Below are 20,466 nucleotides of genomic sequence, written 5' to 3' on the forward strand. Positions count from 1 at the left end.
AACCACCTAGAGGTCCTGGTCAGAGGACCTGGAACCACCTAGAGACCCTGGTCAGAGCACCTATAGGAACCAGAGGACCTGGGAGACATGCAGGACTAATGGCACAACAAGTCAGTAATATAGAGCTGTGACACCACAAAGCATATTTGGGAATCTACATGACGTGTAAAATGTTATGTACATACAACGGGTGCGATACTTTACATTTGACACAATAGGGTGTGTTAACCCTTTCACTGCCACACAACAGAAGGTTAACCCTTTACTATCACACAACCGACGGTTGCAGTGAAAGGGTTAACCTTCTGTGTATTATCGCAGTGAAAGGGTTAACTAACCGTTTGGTAGTGCGGCGGTGAAAGGGTTAATATCATGGCTGTTACAATGAAGCCAAAGACAGCATGCAAGGTACTAGGGAGGATGGTCTCCTGTTGTTAGTACCCAGATAACACAACATGTTTTATTCTTGAAAACATATAAAGACAGTGACCTGTATAAAATATAAAACGTGAGTCTAACATAATATCAAAAACCCTTTGGAAGAAAAGAAAAGGGTACATTTTTTTTTTAATGATTTCATATGCCACAGAAAAGTTGCCTATATAGGCTCTAATCTACTAATAATAATCTACTATTCTGACATTATTGCCACCACACTGTAGCACTTCTCAACCACATAGCCATAATACTACACTGTTTTGCAGAAAACAATCTGACAATGGGGGACCCTGATGTAAACAAGACGAAAGTCTTTCTCTGGTCTGCATCCCCATAACAATTGTGTGTATTGAGCCATGTATTGTATGTAAAGAACTGGGCTGCAATTGAATCACATTGACCGTTGTTATACAGAAATCTAAATAAAACAGAAAAGTGTGACTGTAGTCTATAGAACAGGGCTGGGTCGGACCATTAATGGATCATGAGCATGTCTCTGGGTTCTGACCTAATGATAGAACCAGTATGTTTTACCATCCCTGGGTTATGAGACTTTATTCGATTTGGGTTCCATGCAAGAATAATGTCTATTGGCATACGCCTAATAATGAGCTACCACCTAACCATTCACAACTGAAACTAGTCTACTCTTAGGAAGTGTCCATTTAGCCATGATTTACTTCACTAAAGTTACAAACAATGATTTATTTTTTTGTTGGTTCTTTGGTCCTGACTGGGTCGCAGAGGTGATAAGTGTGCCGGGAGCAATGTGGAGCCCACTTCAGGCACGCGCCCTTCCCTAATTAGAATATCAATACAGACAGACGCCGTCACCCCCCCCCCCCCCCCCACCCCCCCACTCAGTCACTCGCTTGTATGAAGAACTTTACAGAATGTAAACAAACATATTTCTGCCATTATGACCTCATCATTTCGTTAAATCAGATGGGATTTTCTGGCATGTTGTTTATTTGAAATGATTTAAATCTGAAACTTTGTATGTTCCAATGCAAACACACGGTACCTTAAAAAAATGAAAAATCTTTTTTATTATTATTATAGAAAATGTGTGTCCAATGAAACCGATCAGCCTGAGCGATTATATTGTTACTCGGAATCTTCTCTTGATAGCCTATATGTTGGGATTGTGAAATTGCTTTTGACTCATGTCGTGCATCTCAGTCGAGATATTTATATAATGTTTATAATAAACATCAGACCTATATGCTATAGTCTACTATATGGCAGGTGGTGGAAATTATGGTCATCCATTGCCACCCAAATCAATATACACACACGCGGAGGTTAAGGTTATATAGTGTGTGGTTGGCGTGGGGCAGTTTGAGGAGACAATAGCCGGAGTAGAGCTGCACAGGGCGGACCGTGTACCGCTTCATTATCATACAGCTGTTCGCATGGAGTTCACACAAAGGCAACTGCCATGATATTCTAAACTCGTATAGGCAGTCTGTCCTGCGAGACTCCCCCCCTCCCCCCCCGCCTCCAGCACACAATGAAAGGCCCCGGGCCCCCCATCAGGCCCCGTGGCACAAACCAAAGGTCTTATCCGTAACCTGCCCACTTTTGTTACCCCGCGCACGCGTCTAAGCAATTACAAAGATTGGCCCGAAGACAGAAAGGGCGGAACGCAGATCTATTCTCATCACTTCCTTCTGATCGATGTTTAGCTGCTCACAACAATAATGGATTCTCTGAGCAAGAATGGTTTGGGGAACTACACAAAGTTTAAGTTGTTTTTAACCAACATAATCAATTAGCACAAATGGGGGACCCTGATGTAAACAAGACGAAAGTCTTTCTCTGGTCTGCATCCCCTTAACAATTGTATGTATTGAGCTGTACTGTAATACTGTACCCATTCTGCAATCTGTTAATACAGTTTTCAATCAATCACTTGTTGCAAGGCCTGGTGCCTCATCAATTATTATTGTCTTGATTCTCACAATGTTTGTTATATATTTTTCAAAACAAAGGTCTGCCTGCCTATTTGTACTAGGCTATTGTTGCCTTAGTGCGTTTTGGAAGACATTTACCAATTTACCCCATGCGTCTTTACTGTTCGTTTTGGAAATTTTTAGTCCTTTACACAAGAATGGTTGTATATCATCATCACCCCACTCTCCCCAAGAAGCCATAGTAAAATGAAAAGAAACATATAGCCTTCATGTTATTTACAAATAATAAAATGTGGTATTGAAAACCTGCTTTAATGACATGTGAGTGCCTTGACATATTTCAGCTATAGCTGATAGATTAGATTCGATTACATTTTATTGCCATTGCACAGCACAAGTACAGTACAATGAAAATAAGGTGGCATCTAGTGAAAAGTCATGTACAATGTAAAATGTGAAGTTATATCTATATTAAATATGCTCGTATAGTATTATTATATACAGTGGTACGTATGTATACACTATGGCAGTAAACCATTCTAGCCACTGGTATAACTAGATGTAGACAGTGAATATATGCATATACGTAAAGGTATATATAAATAAGCCGAACAGCATAATTTTTCTATTGGCAACAATTGTTTATTTATTCATTTATTTTCCAAAGGGCCTATATTTCGCATTAATAGAAGGCATATTGGGCCTTGAACTTTTCCTCTTGTCTCCAGATTTAATCCATTCCAAATCCCCACACGGGCCCCACATGTCCCTGGTCCCTCGGGGTGTCTCCTGGCCCCGCCTCTTTCCTCGTGACGCGCGGAGCATCAGACGTATAAAACCAGTGACATGTCATCATTCACCAGAATCTAAACAAGTGGCCCCGCGGGTAGGACACATAGGGGACAGAAGAAGACAGTTTGGACCTCGTTGTTACATAGTCCTACCCACCACTTTCGGGAATTAATGTTGTGTTTTGAAAGTTATTTTCTCCTTTTTAAGAAGAGAACACTCCTCAGCATCCCGTGAGGATTTGGGACTATTACACGCGCTTATTATTGGATACACAACGGATGCTACTTATTATTTATTGGAAAGCAAACTCCTGGAAGAATGGCCTGCCTACAGTTTAGATATCTCTTGGCGTTGGCCTTAATAGACGCGGTAAGTTACCACGCATGCGTAATGACTCAGACATCAATTTAACCATTTCAACCCTGTGTTTATGTAATTATGCCTGGATTTTTTTTTCTGTATTTTGGGCTGTAAATTGTCAAAAAATTTCATAGGAGGAAGTGCTTTTGCCATTTTCCTTTGTTATTTCATCTTTCAATATCTGGCAGTTATTTAACATTACTGCACGCACACAGCGCATCTAATATCAAAATGCTTTACTTTCGTTACAGGTGTTCTCCTCTGGTGTGTTCGAATTGAAAATCCACTCGTTTCACACCGCGCACCGCATCTGCAGACGACATAGAGACTGTCACATCTTCTTTCGGATTTGTCTGAAGCACCCAGAGGATGTGATCTCTGCAGAGCCTCCTTGCACTTTTGGAACGGGCAACACCAACGTCATCCGCGCCGATCACACCTCGATCTCCAGCAGCGCTCCAATCAGAGTGCCTTTTCACTTCAAGTGGCCGGTAAATAACTATAGACATTATTATGCTACACACACTTACATGAATATTGAATACCTGAGGGGGGGACCCTGATGTAAACAAGACGAAAGTTTTTCTCTGGTCTGCATCCCCTTAACAATTGTATGTATTGAGCCGTACTGTGCTGTACTGTACTGTACCCATTCTGCAATCTGTTAATAAAGTTTTCAATCAATCAATCAATCAATCAATACACAAAAGTTTCTCATGGAATTTAAAATATGTTTTCATGTATTGCGTTAATTGCATGTATTAATTAAATCACATTCTCTGTTTTAGGGGACGTTTTCACTGATCATCGAAGCTTGGAACGCTGAATCTCCAACGGAATACACAGGTACGTCGTATTACGGTATTATCCTACAGTTATATTCTATATTATATCTTCTAGCATGCTCGTGACTTTACTCATCAACCTCTCAGATCGAGCAACTGATAAACCGTGTCTTACCTCTCTATACTACAGACAATCAAAACAACCTTGTGAGCCGCCTGGCAACCAGAAGAAGACTTGCCATCGGAGAGGACTGGTCCCAGGACGTGCACTTTGGGGAACAGAGCGAGCTGCGCTACTCCTATCACGTCTTCTGCGACGAGTACTACTTCGGGGACGGCTGCGCGGAATACTGCCGGCCCCGGGACGACACGCTGGGCCACTACACCTGCGACGAGGAGGGCAGCCGCATCTGTCTGGAAGGCTGGAAGGGCAACTACTGTTCTGAACGTGAGTAGAAGAACCTTTGTTTTGTTGCGACCACCTCAGTGCGTTTAAATGAGAAGAACAATAACAAAGAATTGCTCTTGCTGGTCTTCTCAGACTGATGATGTGGGGACCCTGATGTAAACAAGACGAAAGTCTTTCTCTGGTCTGCATTCCCTTAACAATTGTGTGTATTGAGCCGTACTGAACCGTTCTGTTAATTCAAGTTTTCCATCAATTCAATCAATGTGAGTTTGATATTTTCCCCACTATAGCCTACAACAGAAGGGAAATATTTGTATGATGTAGGCAGGCAGCACATCACACCGCCCCATAGAAGTCAAAGCTACTTTTGGATAAAACTTGAACATTGCTCACACAACAGTGTAGCAGCATCAAAATTGGACACCAACATATCGATGGCTGAAACTCAAAACCTCCTATCTGAAAGTTTTCTTGCAGAATGCAATTTTTTTTAAGGATACCCAATACAATACTGCTTTTGGAAATATATCTTGCAGACAGACTGAATAGGTGCAGATATGGAGGTTTCTCATCATCCAAAGTGAAATCAGAAAATCTAAAATTTTGCAGATAGGAGGTCTTGCTTTTCAGCCATCGATATGACAACACAACAGTACTCCCAGTATACATTCAACAACAATTGAAGCCAAGGTCCGGCTGTATCATGTTTACCTTACTTAAATCTTTATTCAGGTATATCTTTCCCATTTTCTGTGTCTTACGTGTATATGTAGACAGACAGCTTTTCAGAAAACTTGAGGAAGGCCTGTTTACTTTTTATCTGTGAAATCTCCCGCGGTGTAGAGTTTTACTCCATTGAGAGAGTGTGTGTTGCTGGATCTGCCTTTTGTTCCCTGTGACAATGGGAGCAATAGCCATGATTCACGTTAGAGAGACGCATTTCGAAGGTGGTGTGTGTGTGTGTGTGTGTGTGTGCGTGTGTGTGTGTGTGTGTGTGTGTGACAAAGGGGGGGGGGGGGGGGGCAGGGGGGCAGGCAAGACACAAGAGAAGAAAGCATTTGTCTTCGGCAGTGTGCCTGCCAGCTGCTTGGGTTAATACTTAACAGTGAAGACTGAAACGGAGTTGGGGTCAGACTAGGGTGCTCTGTGTGTGTGTGTGTGTGTTTATGCGTGCGTGCACATGTGTGTGGGTGTGTGGGTGATGCACAAGAGAGGGTGTATCCATTGTAATCACACACCCTCCCCGCCCCTCCCTCTCCTCCCCAGCCATCTGCTCGGCGGACTGCAGCGAGAAGCATGGCTACTGCGAGGCCCCAGGGGGCTGCAAGTGTCGCATGGGCTGGCAGGGCCCCTCCTGCGTGGAGTGCGTGCGCTACCCGGGCTGCCTGCACGGGACCTGCAGCCAGCCGTGGCAGTGCACCTGTCAGGAGGGCTGGGGGGGCCTCTTCTGCGACCAGGACCTCAACTACTGCACCAACCACCGGCCCTGCGCCAACGGGGCCACCTGCACCAACACAGGGCAGGGCAGCTACACCTGCACCTGCAGGCCCGGCTACGGAGGCACCAACTGCGAGCTGGAGACCAACGAGTGCGACAGCAACCCCTGCAAGAACGGCGGCAGCTGCAATGTGAGTGTCCGGAGTCGTAGAAATGAAAACTGTGGTGTATTGTCCTTTATTACTTGCCGTAGTTGCCAGCCGCAGGTGTTGTGGGTAACCGGAAGTAATTGACGCGCATGTACCTGAGCTGTAGTCTTAAGAATAAATGGTAAAACTAAAGTCGTGGTCCAGGCATCATTGTTGTACAGGTGAGGTAAAGAAGTCCTCAGGATATAACAAAAACACCTAGAGCTTTTTGCCCCATGTGATAATGATATATTGAGTGTTCTTTCATCGATGTGAAGGATTTCTTCTCCTTCTTATTATTAACCGGCACTCTGTCTCCCCCTATAGGACCTGGAGAACGACTACTCGTGCACCTGCCCCCAGGGCTTCTACGGCAAGAACTGCGAGATCATCGCCATGACGTGCGCCGACGGGCCCTGCTTCAACGGCGGCACCTGCGTGGAGGCGCTGGCGGGAGGCTACACCTGCCGCTGCCCCTCCAGCTACACCGGGTCTAACTGCGAGAAGAAGCTGGACCGCTGCAGCAACAGTCCCTGTCTGAACGGTGAGTGGCCTTCAGTGCACAGTGCTGTAGTAGTAGTTGTAGTAGGGACAGACTCACTGCTGACACCTGGTGGTTGAAGTAGGCTACACACCACCATTAGTCTCCGTCACACTGCGTATGAAAACTTTTGCAGAATGGGTACATTTGAACATTTATGACCTTTTCGGTGGCATAAATTATAAGGATACTCACCGATTTAGTGAGTGCAGTGTGGTTATCATTACCATACATAATTCAATACACAGACAGACAGACTAAACTGTAGCCGTGGTGGATTTGTTTCCACGTCACCTTATAGTTTTGCATATATCACTATTGAAAAGTCCTACTATGTCGGGCGTTTTGATCACTGACTCTCTGGACTCTCTGGAGAGAGAGAGCGAGGATAGAACTACACTGCGTTTGCGCCCTCTGCTGGTGTACAAAACACATGGCAGGTGTGATACATCCGTTATCCATTCCGAGATTCTGTAGAGGTCAACTCATTAAACCCAGTTTAATCACATCACATGTCTATACATTCTAAAATAGAGACAGTGTCAGTAGAATTGCCTTGGACCCAAGTTTATTACCTGTTTCAGTATTTGCTAATATCAATAGCTGACGGGAAAACGCTTATACAGTAGTAAATGTAAATTACATAACAATATACAATTCAATTTAAACATATAAAACATATATTAATATTATAAAATAAATACATAATTATTAAATAATAAAGAAAATATAAAAAAACTATATATATATATATATATATATATATATATATATATATATATATATATATATAAATAGCGTGATCACCAAATGGAGATATCACTGCTTTGATTGCGGTGCTCTCAACCGGACAGGATAAAAGGATAGGACAATAAAGTTTAAACCCATTGGCTTCAAGCTTGTGTTGCATACAGAATGCATTTGATCAAAACACATGCAGAACTCCACAACTTGAAGATACTATACATTTCTATACTGATATAATCTAAAGTAAAAACATGTTGAATTAACACGAGATGCATTGCCTGTAACTAAACACATGCAGGTGTGTTCTGGGTGTGTTGAAAAGCAAAACGTGTGTTAATAGCAACACAGTCTTAAGCCAGTGGGATGACAACATTCTATGTTATTTCAATACACATTTTTTAAGAGTGTATCATCACATTGTCACAGTTACTGTCACAAATTAATACAGCCAGCCGTTTCCTGTGATGTGATGTTAAAACAGCATGTGCTCTGTCCCTCCCTGCAGGCGGAGAGTGTCTGGACTTGGGTCAGAGCGTTCTGTGCCGCTGTAAACCGGGCTTCACCGGCGCCAACTGCCAAGTCAACATCGACGACTGCGCGCCGGGCCCCTGCCAGAACGCCGGCACCTGCCAGGACGGCGTGGACGACTACAGCTGCTCCTGCACCCTGGGCTACACCGGCAAGAACTGCAGCGTGCGCTCCGACGCCTGCGGAGTCCGGCCCTGCCAGAACGGGGGCACCTGCTTCACCCACTTCACCGGGCCGGTGTGCCAGTGCCCCAAAGGCTTCATGGGCTCCAGCTGTGAGTTCGCCCTCCAGCCCGTCAGCTTCAAGCCCGCCTTGCTCCAGTCCTCGGAGCCGTCCTCCGCCACGCTCACCGCCTCCTGCGTCCTGGCCGTCCTGGTGGTGGCCCTGGTGGCCGGCGTGGTGCTGCTGAGGAGGAGGCGGCGCATGCGGGGCAGAAAGCAGCTGAGCGAGACGGCCGTGTATAACGACCTGGATACGGTGAACAACCAGGGGGGCTGCGAGAGGGAGGCCTTCCTGGGCCCCAACGGCCTGTTCAAGATCAGCAACGGCACGGCCCGCCTCAGCCTCGCCCTCAGCCCCGACGGCAGGCCCGGGTACAGGCACGGCCCCGCGGAGAGCAGCCTGGCGAGGGGGGAGCGCCACTCTCTCCCCCCCGGACAGGACTATCTGTGGAGGGAGGAGGCGGGTCTGGGTGCCGGGGTGGGCCTCATGAGATGAGATGGGTCAGAACCAGGGGCGAAAAGGGAGGAGGAGGAGGAGATGGATGAACACAGTAGGAGAGAGGCTGGGGATATTAGCACTTCTCTTTCTCTCGCTTCATGAATAATGAAGGAGAGAAGGACATTTTACGAGTTGGAAACCACTTTGCTCATTCTGAAGATCACCTTTTATACCTTTTTTTAAAACAAAAGAGACAGTGTTGGGGAGGGGGGGGCAAAGCAACTGTTGTGAAAATGAATGAACTCTTTAAATAGGAAAATGCTCTTCCAATATTAATGCCCCAAAGAGACTGTAATACCATATACACCTTTCAAAGGACCTAGGTCTATAATGCATACCAAATACAAGAAGTCATACTACTGATTACCTTCCGGAAAATAATTTCTATACAATAGTTTAGAGGGTTATTATCTTTGATGCGGGCTATTATGTTTTTTTTTTTCTCACATTTTTCAATCTTCCTTTAATCATTATTTCCTTATTATTTGTACGTACCATCATTTTTTAAATTTTTTATATTATTTATTTATTTGAAAATCTACGTTTAACTTTATATGTGTTCAATTTGATTGTCATAAATTGAGAGATATATTTATTGGGTGCTAAATAAAGACCAATATATGTGTTATGTGGATGATTTAGTTTGTGTATATTAAATACCCACAAGATATTCAGGGGATATAAAGATTTCTTACATGGAGTAAACTGTCACGGTAATTGAGCCTTTATCAAATTGCTTCTCTTACCAATTGTCTTGTCTATTATTATTTTCATGCCAAAGTTTATGTTTATGTCGGATTTCATCATTTTGTGTTTGTGATGTGTAATAAAATATTTAAAAGTGATTGATTGATTGATTGGTTGATTGACAATCATCGCTGCATGATTGATTGATTGATTGAACATTTTAATTAACAGATTGCAGAATGGGTATACAGTACAGTACAGCTCAATATTTTATTTTATTGATCCGAAGAGAATGGACTCTGTTTCACCCAGGTGTAATGATAGTTTGTTATCAGCGAGCCAGGTGCAGATTCTGCAAAGTCGGCAACAGACATAAAGATAAAGTTTGATTGATTGAAACCTTTATTTATACTCAGGTGAGCTCTGAGGTGAGGCCACCTCATTTACAGAACTGCTGAGTGCACAACATGATAAAACAACAAAACAATGTGCAGTGCAATCAGTTAAAAACAGTTACAACATGAATCATTTAGAAATTAAATCAGACATTTAAATTCCCTAAGGGAAGGAAGAACTTCCTACTTTAACTTTGATTGAATGTCATTCCAGGACTTTGGGACTGCATAAGATAATGCCGTCCTGCCCAGTCTGTGTACTTTAAGGTACAAGTAGAAAAAAAGTGCTCATTTGTCAGATTCAGATTCAGAGTTTTATTTGCCACATGGAATCAATACAATCAGAGTTCTTCATACACAATCATAAATATCATACCATGGACAAAAGGAGCAGGAAGAAGAATTAGTTACCTGCCCCTTATTCCTAAACTAAACAAGTATTTACTTGATGGTCGGCGTACAACCTAATTTACACAAAATAATAATTTATGCATACAAGAAACAAACAATCCACAGTTTAAACAAGAAAAAAAAAATAATAATAAAGAATAAAAAAAAAAAAAAAAAAAAAATCTCACTATTCAGATCACATTTGACTTTCATACTGACTAAATATTTTTTTGTTATACTTTTTTTTAAATTGACAAACACTATTACATTATTACATCTGTCTATTTAAAACTGAATCAAACCATAAACAAAGTAGCCTGTCTTATCCACATTATTTGATCACATCATTGATCATTGATCACATCATTGATCCGCGTGGACTTCGGGCTTGTTCACCGCGTGATGATTGAATCGCCCCCGAGAAACAGCTTCCTCCCCCGCTTCCTCCGTCAGGAGTCAGGACTCAGGGCTGTTGTCATCCTCCCTTCACACTGCGCGCTGCCTAGCCGTCACTCTGATTAGGAACCAGTCGGACCAGTCATGGCAGCCGGTCGTCTCGGGACGACGCTCGAAGATGAAGTTCACTCATCGGACTCTGACACGTTCCGGGAACGCGGGGGCTTTAACCTCCAGAAGAGACAAGCCCGGGTGACTGTGAAGTACAACAGGAAAGAACTGCAAAAGCGGTTAGACGTGGAAAAATGGATCGACGACCGCCTGGATCAACTCTATCTGGGCAAGGTGAGTGTTTGCCTTTAAACAGGATCAGACCAAATTTCAAACTTGCATTGTCTTCAGAATGGATCGAATTTTAATCAAATTAAATAAAAACTCTAAAGTTAAACATGATTGATTAATCCCAATCTTCTAAAAGTTCTCACATAAAACATATCTTCAGATCTGATCTGAAAATACGAAATATGTAGAGAGCATTTAAACTAAATTATCATTCTCAAATGTAGCCTAAACATAAGGTGAATGTTGCAGGACAAACCGAGGGTTATACTTACATGGCAACCCGGAGAGCAAAACTGTTGGGAGTTAATGATGTATGATGTATGATGTATGAGGTGTGTGTGTTTACACTCACTACACTAGGTTATATTTTAGAGGCGAGGGAGGGGAGACCGATTCTCCCTTAAAAGGCCAATACTAAACCAGCTGTTTCCCTCTCTGAGATCCAGAGGTGGTAGGGATGCTTGCTGCCTTACATGGGCTGTGCATTGGGCCAGAGAGAAGAGAGACAGAGGAGGACAAACAGGAAGCGGAGAAGGTTGTGGTGGAGGGAGAGATCATTATCGGTCCCAGGAGAGGTCAGAATTCTGGGTCATGGTTCCAACATCCAGTATAGTTGACGAGAGGATTGGCAGCTCTCGTGGGAGTTTGGGGACCGTTCAGTGAGCAGTAGATGACTGTAATGAAATGGGTATTGAAGTAAGTGAACTTCACTCATATAATCACAGACCACCTGTCAAAACCATGACAGGTCTTGACCTCCAGGCTCATATTACATTTAGTCAATTATGTCAAGTTGTCAACTCACTGGACAACTCTTAGGTTTAAGGAACATGTCAACATTATGGGAAATGCACTCACCATCTTCTCCAGAGTCAGACAAGAAGATAGATACCAATTTATTCTCTGTGCGTTCAGTAGAAAGCTATCCGGCTGCAAGCTATCCTATAGCTTAGCACAAATTAATGGAAGCGGATACAGATCAGCTAGCCTAGCTTAAAACTAGAGGTGTTTTTGGCCAACAGCTAGGCGAAGCTATACGCTTCCATTAATTTGTGCTAAGCTAGGCTAGCTTTCTACTGAACGCACAGAGAGGAAATTGGTATCACTATCTATCTTCTTGTCTGACTCTGGAGAAGACGGTAAGCGCACTTCCCATAAAGTTGGCGTGTTCCTTTAAGATCATGGAGTAATTTCCATAGACAAAATGAACCTGGTGGCTGTACAAGTGCCATGGCACCATTTTAATTATACAAACAGCAACGCACGGATGGGTGGATGGGACTAGCCAGCCCTTCCACGGAGCCGGTACAATAGACGTTTGTGTTGAGACTGAACAGGCCACAGTGTTTGTTTATACGACTGCTCTGCATTAAAGGTGATCATTTATTTTGTGAGCCACTGTAAACGCACTGTCACATTGTGTTTGAATCTTTCTCTTTCTAGGATTAGGATCACCCAGGATGCACGGATACCCCGATTTGGCACTTTTATAATTTTAGTAGTAGTTTTTGGTAAATTTGATGTTATCTGGTAGAGGCATCCATTTAGAATTTTTGCAATATGTCACTTTTTGTTTTTGCTGTCTTTAGCGGCACCATATGAGCATTTTTACCAAAAGTGATGTGTGTGTGTGTGCCTGATATGATTCAGGCAGATGACATGCCAGATGAGGTGAATATTGATGAGCTGCTTGACCTGCCAAATGATGAGGAGCGAGTCAAGAAGCTACAGGTGAAAATATCTTGTAATACAGTCATTAGCCAGACCTACCTGTACAGTACTTCCCACCACAGTCACGACAGCCAAAACCCGCCCAATTTTCCACCGTCGGCCAAAAACACACGTCTTCAATCAATATCTGAAATGAAGAGGGGAAAAAAACGAAACTACTAACCTTCGTACTAGGGGCGTAAAGGTACACGTATCCATACCGAACCGTACCGAACGGCTGTGTACCGAACGAATACAACGGTATGTTAACCACTAACGACCGCCCACTGGGGGCTGTTTTTTTCACAATCTAATATAATAATCATTATTTTTTCTTTTTACAAGTCGATTATTAATTTCAATATAGAATATTCGTTGACAGCCCTACAAGTACAATTAGTTACTGCACATTACATCACCCCTGAGTGGAACATGGAAAGCCAAACTTTTCCCCACAGTACCGAAAACCCGCACCGAACCTTGACTTCAAAACCAAGGTACGTACCGTACCGTGGTTTTTGTGTACCGTTATGGCGCAGGCAGACCAGCCGCGATTCAAGGCGGGCGGGCGGGCGACCACCGCTTCACTTTCGCTCCCATGTTAACAGACGTAGTTGTGCCCACTGGCCGCAAGCGGGCACGCGACTCGCGGGGCGGAAGCGATAGTTTTCGCTTCAGTTGGATTCAGAGGCGTGCGCCAGGCGTGAGCCACGTGCATTTTCACAGAAATACACTCAATATCTGCATTATTACCACACATATAGATGTTGTTCAACCAGCTAATGTGTCTGTATCTTTCCCAATACAAATAAACCATATTACTATACTTTTTCAGGAGTACAGTCACACTGATCATCATTCTTAAATGAATTCTAACATTCTAATTAATTATATAATAACGGGTTATACATGCAAAGTGGACAATAGAACACTGGAACTGGAAATCTTAAAAAAAATCTTCAATCGGGGACTGACTTCGCATAATTATAGACTAGGCATTTACAGCTGTTCCAATGTAAATGTGCCTTCCTCCGTGCGCTTCCTCGCGCTCTGAAGTCGGACTCTGTGTGCCAGGCCACGCACGTGATCTCGCACGGAACCCGCAAGTGTTTGCGTGCGCGGCTGGTCTGCCTGCGCCGTTACACCATTACTTCATACTGTCTTTTACTATCATCCACTCTGCTACTATGTAATCTACCATTCCTATATTAAAACCTACTATGCTAATCTGTCTATACTACTATGCACTACAATACTAAGTACAAACATGGAGTGCCACTTAGTGACCAAAACATGGCACTGCAACTAAATAATAGTAATAAAAAAAATAACAAAAAATAACAACAGTATAGTATGCACATTTGTGACCGTTACAGTGGCAGTAAGGTGTAGCCTGAGGAGGTTACAGTGGCAGTAAGGTGTAGCCTGAGGAGGTTACAGTGGCAGTAATGTGTAGCCTGAGGTTCAGTGTTCCAACCACCACTGGATCTCAAATGAGGAAGAAGCAGTGTTTGTCTTCTCTGTAGAAAGCAGGTTTGTGAATTTGTGTCTAACGGCACAAAAGCTGTGGGAATGTTTTTTTGTTGCTGTACAGTGTAGATATTCACTGACCTCTCTTTGTTCTCTAACCTTTAGGGTGTCAGTCTGCCACTCCGCCACTCTGCCTGTTTACTGGCCCAGTAAATAATTCCCACACAATCTCTAAGTTGATCAAGACATTTTCAAACAAATTGTTACTGGTCAGGAAATCCATTAGCTGCCTACGAACAGCTCTCGCTGATGCTTTAGATAAGAATAGAAGTGTTTCTGGAGTAGCTTAAGGAGCCGCACTGCAACAAAGTTCCTGTTAAACTTGAGATTGTTAGACAATATACAACAATTCAAAATATATAGGATTACAATTTTACATGAAGATATGTATCCTTTATTGTATATGTATTTATGTGAGTGCTTGTTACAATGTTGCCCCCCCCCCCCCTTTCTAATTGTGAACAGGAGCTGCTCCAAAACTGCAGTAACGACACAGAGGTATGGAGATGATTAATACTTTGGAATAAAAATAGCGTGTGCTCTTTGTTTGTCATGTTAAGAGTCATGTTGCACACAGGCTGTAGGCTGTATGTTCACCAGCACGCACGCACGCACGCATGCACACACACACACACACACACACACACACACACACACACACACACACACACACACACACACACACACACACACACACACACACACACACACACACACACCTTAGATCAAGCCAACTGTGTCTGACACCTCCTACCACAATCACTCCATATGCCCCAACAATGGCTATCTGTGCTCTCTTTCTCTCCTTGTCTCTTTTTTCCTCTCTCTCTCTCGCTCTCTCTCTCTCTCTCTCTCTCTCTCTCTCTCTCTCTCTCTCTCTCTCTCTCTCTCTCTCTCTCTCTCTCTCTCTCTCTCTCTCTCTCTCTCTCTCTCTCTCTCTCTTTTCCCCCCTAGAACAATTGGTGTCTGTGTTGACAGCAGCCAGGGCAGGCCTACAGACACAAGGCTGAGGGCAGGGCAAATGTGACTGATGGGCTTTAGAAACCCTGGTCTGGCCTGGAAACTGACAAATTGTGGTCCTAAAAAGCAGCCACGTCCACTGACAGTGTCAAGCAACTAAAGAAGGGTTTTTAACAAGCCTAAAACAAGCCTAGTTAAGCTGGAAACCGGATGCATGCCAGTGCGAGACTCACTTATGCATGTTTCAACAATGGGGAGCCAGTCAGCCAGTCAGCCAGTCATTGGCTTGTGTTGGGCCGGCCCTCTGGTTCCAGCCAAAAAAAAGGGGAAAAAAAGATAAAAAAAAAGAAAAGAAAACACAAAGAAGTTAGGATCTCCAAAAGAAATGTAACCACTTCTTCTTCGTCTTCAGCCATAGTCAAGGAGGCCTTCTACCTTTAAAACCCTTTCACTGCCGCACTACCAAAACGGTTAACCCTTTCACTGTGACAATACACAGAGGGCTCCCCACCCTCCAGAACATTTACAATAAGCGGTGCAGGGGCAAGGCTAAGAGAATCATTAAGGACTCCAGTCACCCGAACAACTGCCTCTTTGAACTGCTGCGGTCAGGCAAGCGATACCGGAGTCTTAAGGCGAGCACAGAAAGACTCAGAAGAAGCTTCTATCCCCAGGCCATCAGGCTGCTCAACGAACAATGACCATTACACAACAACCATCAAACGCACATAGCACACACATCCACACGCACACACTCACTTTAGACAAACACACTGTAGCACCCACTCCCCACACTTTATATTTATTGATAAAGGATTTGCACTACAACTCGTACACCTTACTGTAAATTGTACCTAAATTGTACCTCATCCCATTTCTGCTTTGCACTATATAGTATTGTATATTAGTACACTGCATAGTATTGTATATTATATGGTAACTCAGTTACGTCTATTCTGCATCGAACATTGTACATATGTCTATACTGAACACTGTGACCTCATTTTCTACTTCTAATTTACATGCTATACTATGTTATTTGATACTTATCTTGTCTAGCACAGTCTCTGGAGCGTAACAGTAAGAAGCATTTTGTATAAAAGTATTCTGTACTTCTGTATGACAACTATTAAAGAAACTTGAACTTGAACTTGAACTTGAACCCTTTCACTGCCACACGACAGCCGGTTAACGACCGTCGGTTGTGTGATAGTAAAGGGTTAACCTTCTGTCGTGTGGCAGTGAAAGGGTTAAAACCCTTGACCAGGGGGTTATTTCACAGAGTGAGCTCAGATCATCAAGATAGCTAGGCTCACCGTCACCCGTCAGTCCATTTTACGGAAGCAGCCGCCTTTGACTTGACGCACGGCCCCCCGCCAGGTGTGGCGCGATGAAACTGGGTAAACGTCCACATGTAGGGTGTCCTGGTTGGCTCACCATGACGGCACACATACTGTACCATATGATCACAACGTCCTGGTGCCTCCCTATGACGGGACACATACCATATGATCACATGCCCTGGTTGGCTCACCATGACAGGACACATACTGTACGCGTCTATTTTTTTTACCAACGGATTTCCTGTTCCGCGTTCACGTTCTGCGATCTGATTGGCCACTGACGTTTCTGGTGCGATCTGATTGGCCACTGATGTTTCTGGTCATGTGACATGTGCGCCCAATCGCGTGATGCCTGTGTCTTTGCCCATTTCCGCCTCGAACGGCCTGCAAACTACCTAACGCCTAGTTTATCACTGGTTTAGCTTAGGCGACTCTTTCGAAGTTGGTTAAGGTTAGAGTTTGGAATCAGCGCTGGTGTTCTATCGCCCTGCTCTAAGACAAACTCTAACCTTAACCAACTTCGAAAGAGTGCCTATAAGCTTAACCGGTGAAAGAAACAGGCGTCACACGATTGGCCGCACATGTCACACGACCAGAAACGTCAGTGGCGTACGCGGAACTGGAAATCCGTTGGTAAAAGTATTGACGCATACTGTACCATATGATCACAACGTCCTGGTGCCTCACCATGACAGGACACATACCATATGATCACATGTCCTGGTTGGTGCACCATGACAGGACACATACCATATGATCACATGTCCTGGTTGGTGCACCATGACAGGACACATACCATATGATCACAACGTCCTGGTTGGCTCACCATGACAGGACACATACCATATGATCACATGTCCTGGTTGGCTCACCATGACAGGACACATACCATATGATCACATGTCCTGGTTGGCTCACCATGACAGGACACATACCATATGATCACATGTCCTGGTTGGCTCACCATGACGGGACACATACCATATGATCACATGTCCTGGTTGGCTCACCATGACGGGACACATACCATATGATCACATGTCCTGGTTGGCTCACCATGACGGGACACATACCATAGATCACAACGTCCTGGGTTTGAATCCGGCCTAGGACCTCTGTTGCATGTCACCCCTCCCCCTTCTCTCCATCCCTCATTTCCTGTCACTCACTGTCCTTTCCAATAAAGCAGAAATGCCCTGTACTGTATATTCCCATCGCTGATATCTACTGTTCCGCGTTCCTCCTCAGGCCTTCGCCGAGGAGCTGGTGGGGAAGCTGGAGGGTCTCCACAAGCAGGAGGAGCTCCAGAGCGAAGGCATCGAGCACCCGGTCATCTCCCACGGGCACCACCGCCGCCACGAGCCCTACCACTTCAACAACCCCCAGCAACACCACCACCACCACCACCACCAAACCCAGAGCCACAACCAGACCCTCTGACCTGTTCAGAGATCCTTTTAAAACAGAGAGATCAGATTCACAACTTTTTTGAGAATGCTGATGTGAACGCATGGATATTATAGCTACACCGCAGTGCTGGGATGCCACCCAAATCAAGATATGGAAATGGGTTATGCATGTTTAAAATACGCACAATTTTGTTTTGTCTGTTGTTATTTATTGTTGTAATTGCAGGGACTGGATATAGACGTATACCAACGTGGTTTCTGGTGAAACGCCAACTCCCTCCATGTTACATAGCTAAGTACTTTTTAACATGACATTTAGTTTGCTTGTACATTCTAATGTTTGCATGAATGACTACAGTTTAAGCAATGACCACAAAATTCACTAAGTAAATGGAATTATACTAAGATACTTGAGTGGTCCTTGATTTATTCATTATTATTAGCCTTTAACAAAAAAATATACAGAGGTAAATACTGTTCTATGCATCACTGTATAATTTAAAACAGCTGTTCTCAACCTGGGAGTTGATTGATTGATTGATTGATTGATTGATTGAAAACTTTATTAACAGATTGCAGAATGGGTACAGTACAGCTCAATACACACAATTGTTAAGGGGATGCAGACCAGAGAAAGACTTTCGTCTTGTTTACATCAGATCAGGGTCCCCCATTTTCAATTCATCAGGAAATCGAGACCCCTGAAGGAGTCGTGAGATTATTTTGGAGGGGACTCATGATAAGATATACAAATACATTATCATGTGGTATAGATAGATTTGTCTCGTCAGTTAATCAATATTTAAAGTCTAAAACCCCTGTCCAATGAGTAATCAATGTAAGTGGCGTGAAGAGTGGAAATATAAATCGTTATTTTGCGTCAAAGTTCACCATTATGTACATGACACTATGGATGTATATATATATATATATGTGTATATAGTATTTATATATATTGTGACACTGGATAGAGTAGTATTTATATATATTGTGACACTGGATAGAGTAGTATTTATATATATTGTGAGTGTGACACTGGATAGAGTAGTGTTTATATATATATTGTGACACTATGGATAGAGTAGAAGAATCAAGAATCAAGAGGTTTATTTGTCACATACATACCAGGGCATACAGTGAAATGCGGGTGGTCATGGATTTATATATAGTGTGACACTATGGATAGAGTAGTGTTTATATATATTGTGACACTATGGATAGAGTAGTGTTTATATATAGTATGACACTATGGATAGGGTAGTGTTTATATTAAGGCTGTCAAAGTTAACGCGGTATTAACGCGTTATCGCCCGATTCTATTAACGCCACTTTTTTTTTTAACTCACGATTCACTTTTAAGATTTCTTTTTTTACTAGACTTCACTCAGGTGTATTATTGATGCTCTCATTGATACTATGTTTGTTTCTGAAGTGTGTGTGTGAGATATATATAGAGAGAGAGGGGGGTGAGAGATGAGGAAGGGGAAGAGAGAAAGAGAGCTGGGAGAGTGTGTGTGTGAGAGAGAGGGGGGGGGTGTGTGATTACTCGGCCCTTGTGTGAGTGAATGTAACAAGTTTCTAACGTTTTCTTTCCCCTATCATTTCATGCACACTTTATTCATTGTTTTAAATTATTATTTTCTTTTAAGTTATTTTGTGCATCACTCTGTTTTGAATTTGATGCAAATTTGCAATGCATGAGGGTCATCCTTTTGTGTTAAATGGCTGCACAAAGCAAGCATTTGTTGACTCGCATGTTGATAAGAGTATTAAAACTTGGAACTTGAAAAAGATCTGTTTAAGGTAGATACAAAAAAAGCGATTAATTTGCGATTAATAGCGAGTTAACTATCATGCGATTAATCGCGATTAAATATTTTAATCGATTGACAGCACTAGTTTATATATATTATGATATTATACTATGGATAGAGTAGTGTTTATATATATATATTTTTTTTAAAGATTTATTTTTTGGCGTTTTTATCGCTTTATTGCTACTGGGCAGTCCAGTAGAGAGAGACAGAGGAGGAATGGGAGACAGAGTGGGGGGAAGACATTCGGCAAATAACGACGGGTTTGGGAGTTGAACCCGGGTCGGCCGTGTCGCGGCTGAGCGCGCTATGTGGTTCGCCACTGGGGCGCCCCATGTTTATATATATTATGACACTGGATAGAGTAGTGTTTATATATATTGTGACACTATGGATAGAGTAGTGTTTATATATATTGTGACACTATGGATAGAGTAGTGTTTATATATATTATGACACTGGATAGAATAGTGTTTATATATATATTGTGACACTATAGATAGAGTAGTATTATATTCTGACAGACTCGGGGGTGTCATGAGCTGTCACCAGATCGGAATTAATCAAATGCACACGACACAAAGTAGAAGCAAGTTTAACAGTAGTTTTAATGCTGTTTGGGGGGGGGT

The 20,466-nt window shown here is 43.1% G+C and overlaps 2 protein-coding genes across 2 annotated transcripts; both read left to right on the forward strand.

The window, feature by feature from the left end:
• The first annotated feature begins 3,248 nt into the window (after positions 1-3,248).
• On the forward strand, positions 3,249-9,682 carry dlb (deltaB). The gene is made up of 7 exons (XM_084320953.1): positions 3,249-3,515; positions 3,758-3,997; positions 4,295-4,352; positions 4,482-4,739; positions 5,967-6,328; positions 6,653-6,869; positions 8,119-9,682. Exons 1-7 carry the CDS (start codon positions 3,465-3,467, stop codon positions 8,856-8,858), a joined length of 1,926 nt encoding a protein of 641 aa, XP_084177079.1. The 5' UTR covers positions 3,249-3,464; the 3' UTR covers positions 8,859-9,682.
• A 1,117-nt stretch (positions 9,683-10,799) lies between these two features.
• Positions 10,800-18,428, forward strand: ppp1r14aa (protein phosphatase 1, regulatory (inhibitor) subunit 14Aa). Its single transcript, XM_084320051.1, has 4 exons — positions 10,800-11,074; positions 12,722-12,802; positions 14,777-14,809; positions 17,863-18,428. Exons 1-4 carry the CDS (start codon positions 10,874-10,876, stop codon positions 18,052-18,054), a joined length of 507 nt encoding a protein of 168 aa, XP_084176177.1. The 5' UTR covers positions 10,800-10,873; the 3' UTR covers positions 18,055-18,428.
• The last annotated feature ends 2,038 nt before the right edge of the window (positions 18,429-20,466 follow it).

The sequence above is a fragment of the Notolepis coatsorum genome (assembly GCF_963971535.1).
Source record: "Notolepis coatsorum genome assembly, chromosome: 8".
Lineage (NCBI taxonomy): Eukaryota > Metazoa > Chordata > Actinopteri > Aulopiformes > Paralepididae > Notolepis > Notolepis coatsorum.

What these genes read in the sequence shown, in the direction of transcription:
- dlb (XM_084320953.1), top strand. Translation starts at nt 3,465, where the DNA reads ATGGCCTGCCTACAGTTTAGATATCTCTTGGCGTTGGCCTTAATAGAC. An exon ending in CGTTGGCCTTAATAGACGCG is followed by an intron (nt 3,516 to 3,757) that starts GTAAGTTACCAC and finishes CTTTCGTTACAG; the next exon opens with GTGTTCTCCTCTGGTGTGTT. An exon ending in CTTTTCACTTCAAGTGGCCG is followed by an intron (nt 3,998 to 4,294) that starts GTAAATAACTAT and finishes TCTCTGTTTTAG; the next exon opens with GGGACGTTTTCACTGATCAT.
- ppp1r14aa (XM_084320051.1), top strand. Translation starts at nt 10,874, where the DNA reads ATGGCAGCCGGTCGTCTCGGGACGACGCTCGAAGATGAAGTTCACTCA. An exon ending in ATCAACTCTATCTGGGCAAG is followed by an intron (nt 11,075 to 12,721) that starts GTGAGTGTTTGC and finishes GATATGATTCAG; the next exon opens with GCAGATGACATGCCAGATGA. An exon ending in ACTGCAGTAACGACACAGAG is followed by an intron (nt 14,810 to 17,862) that starts GTATGGAGATGA and finishes GTTCCTCCTCAG; the next exon opens with GCCTTCGCCGAGGAGCTGGT.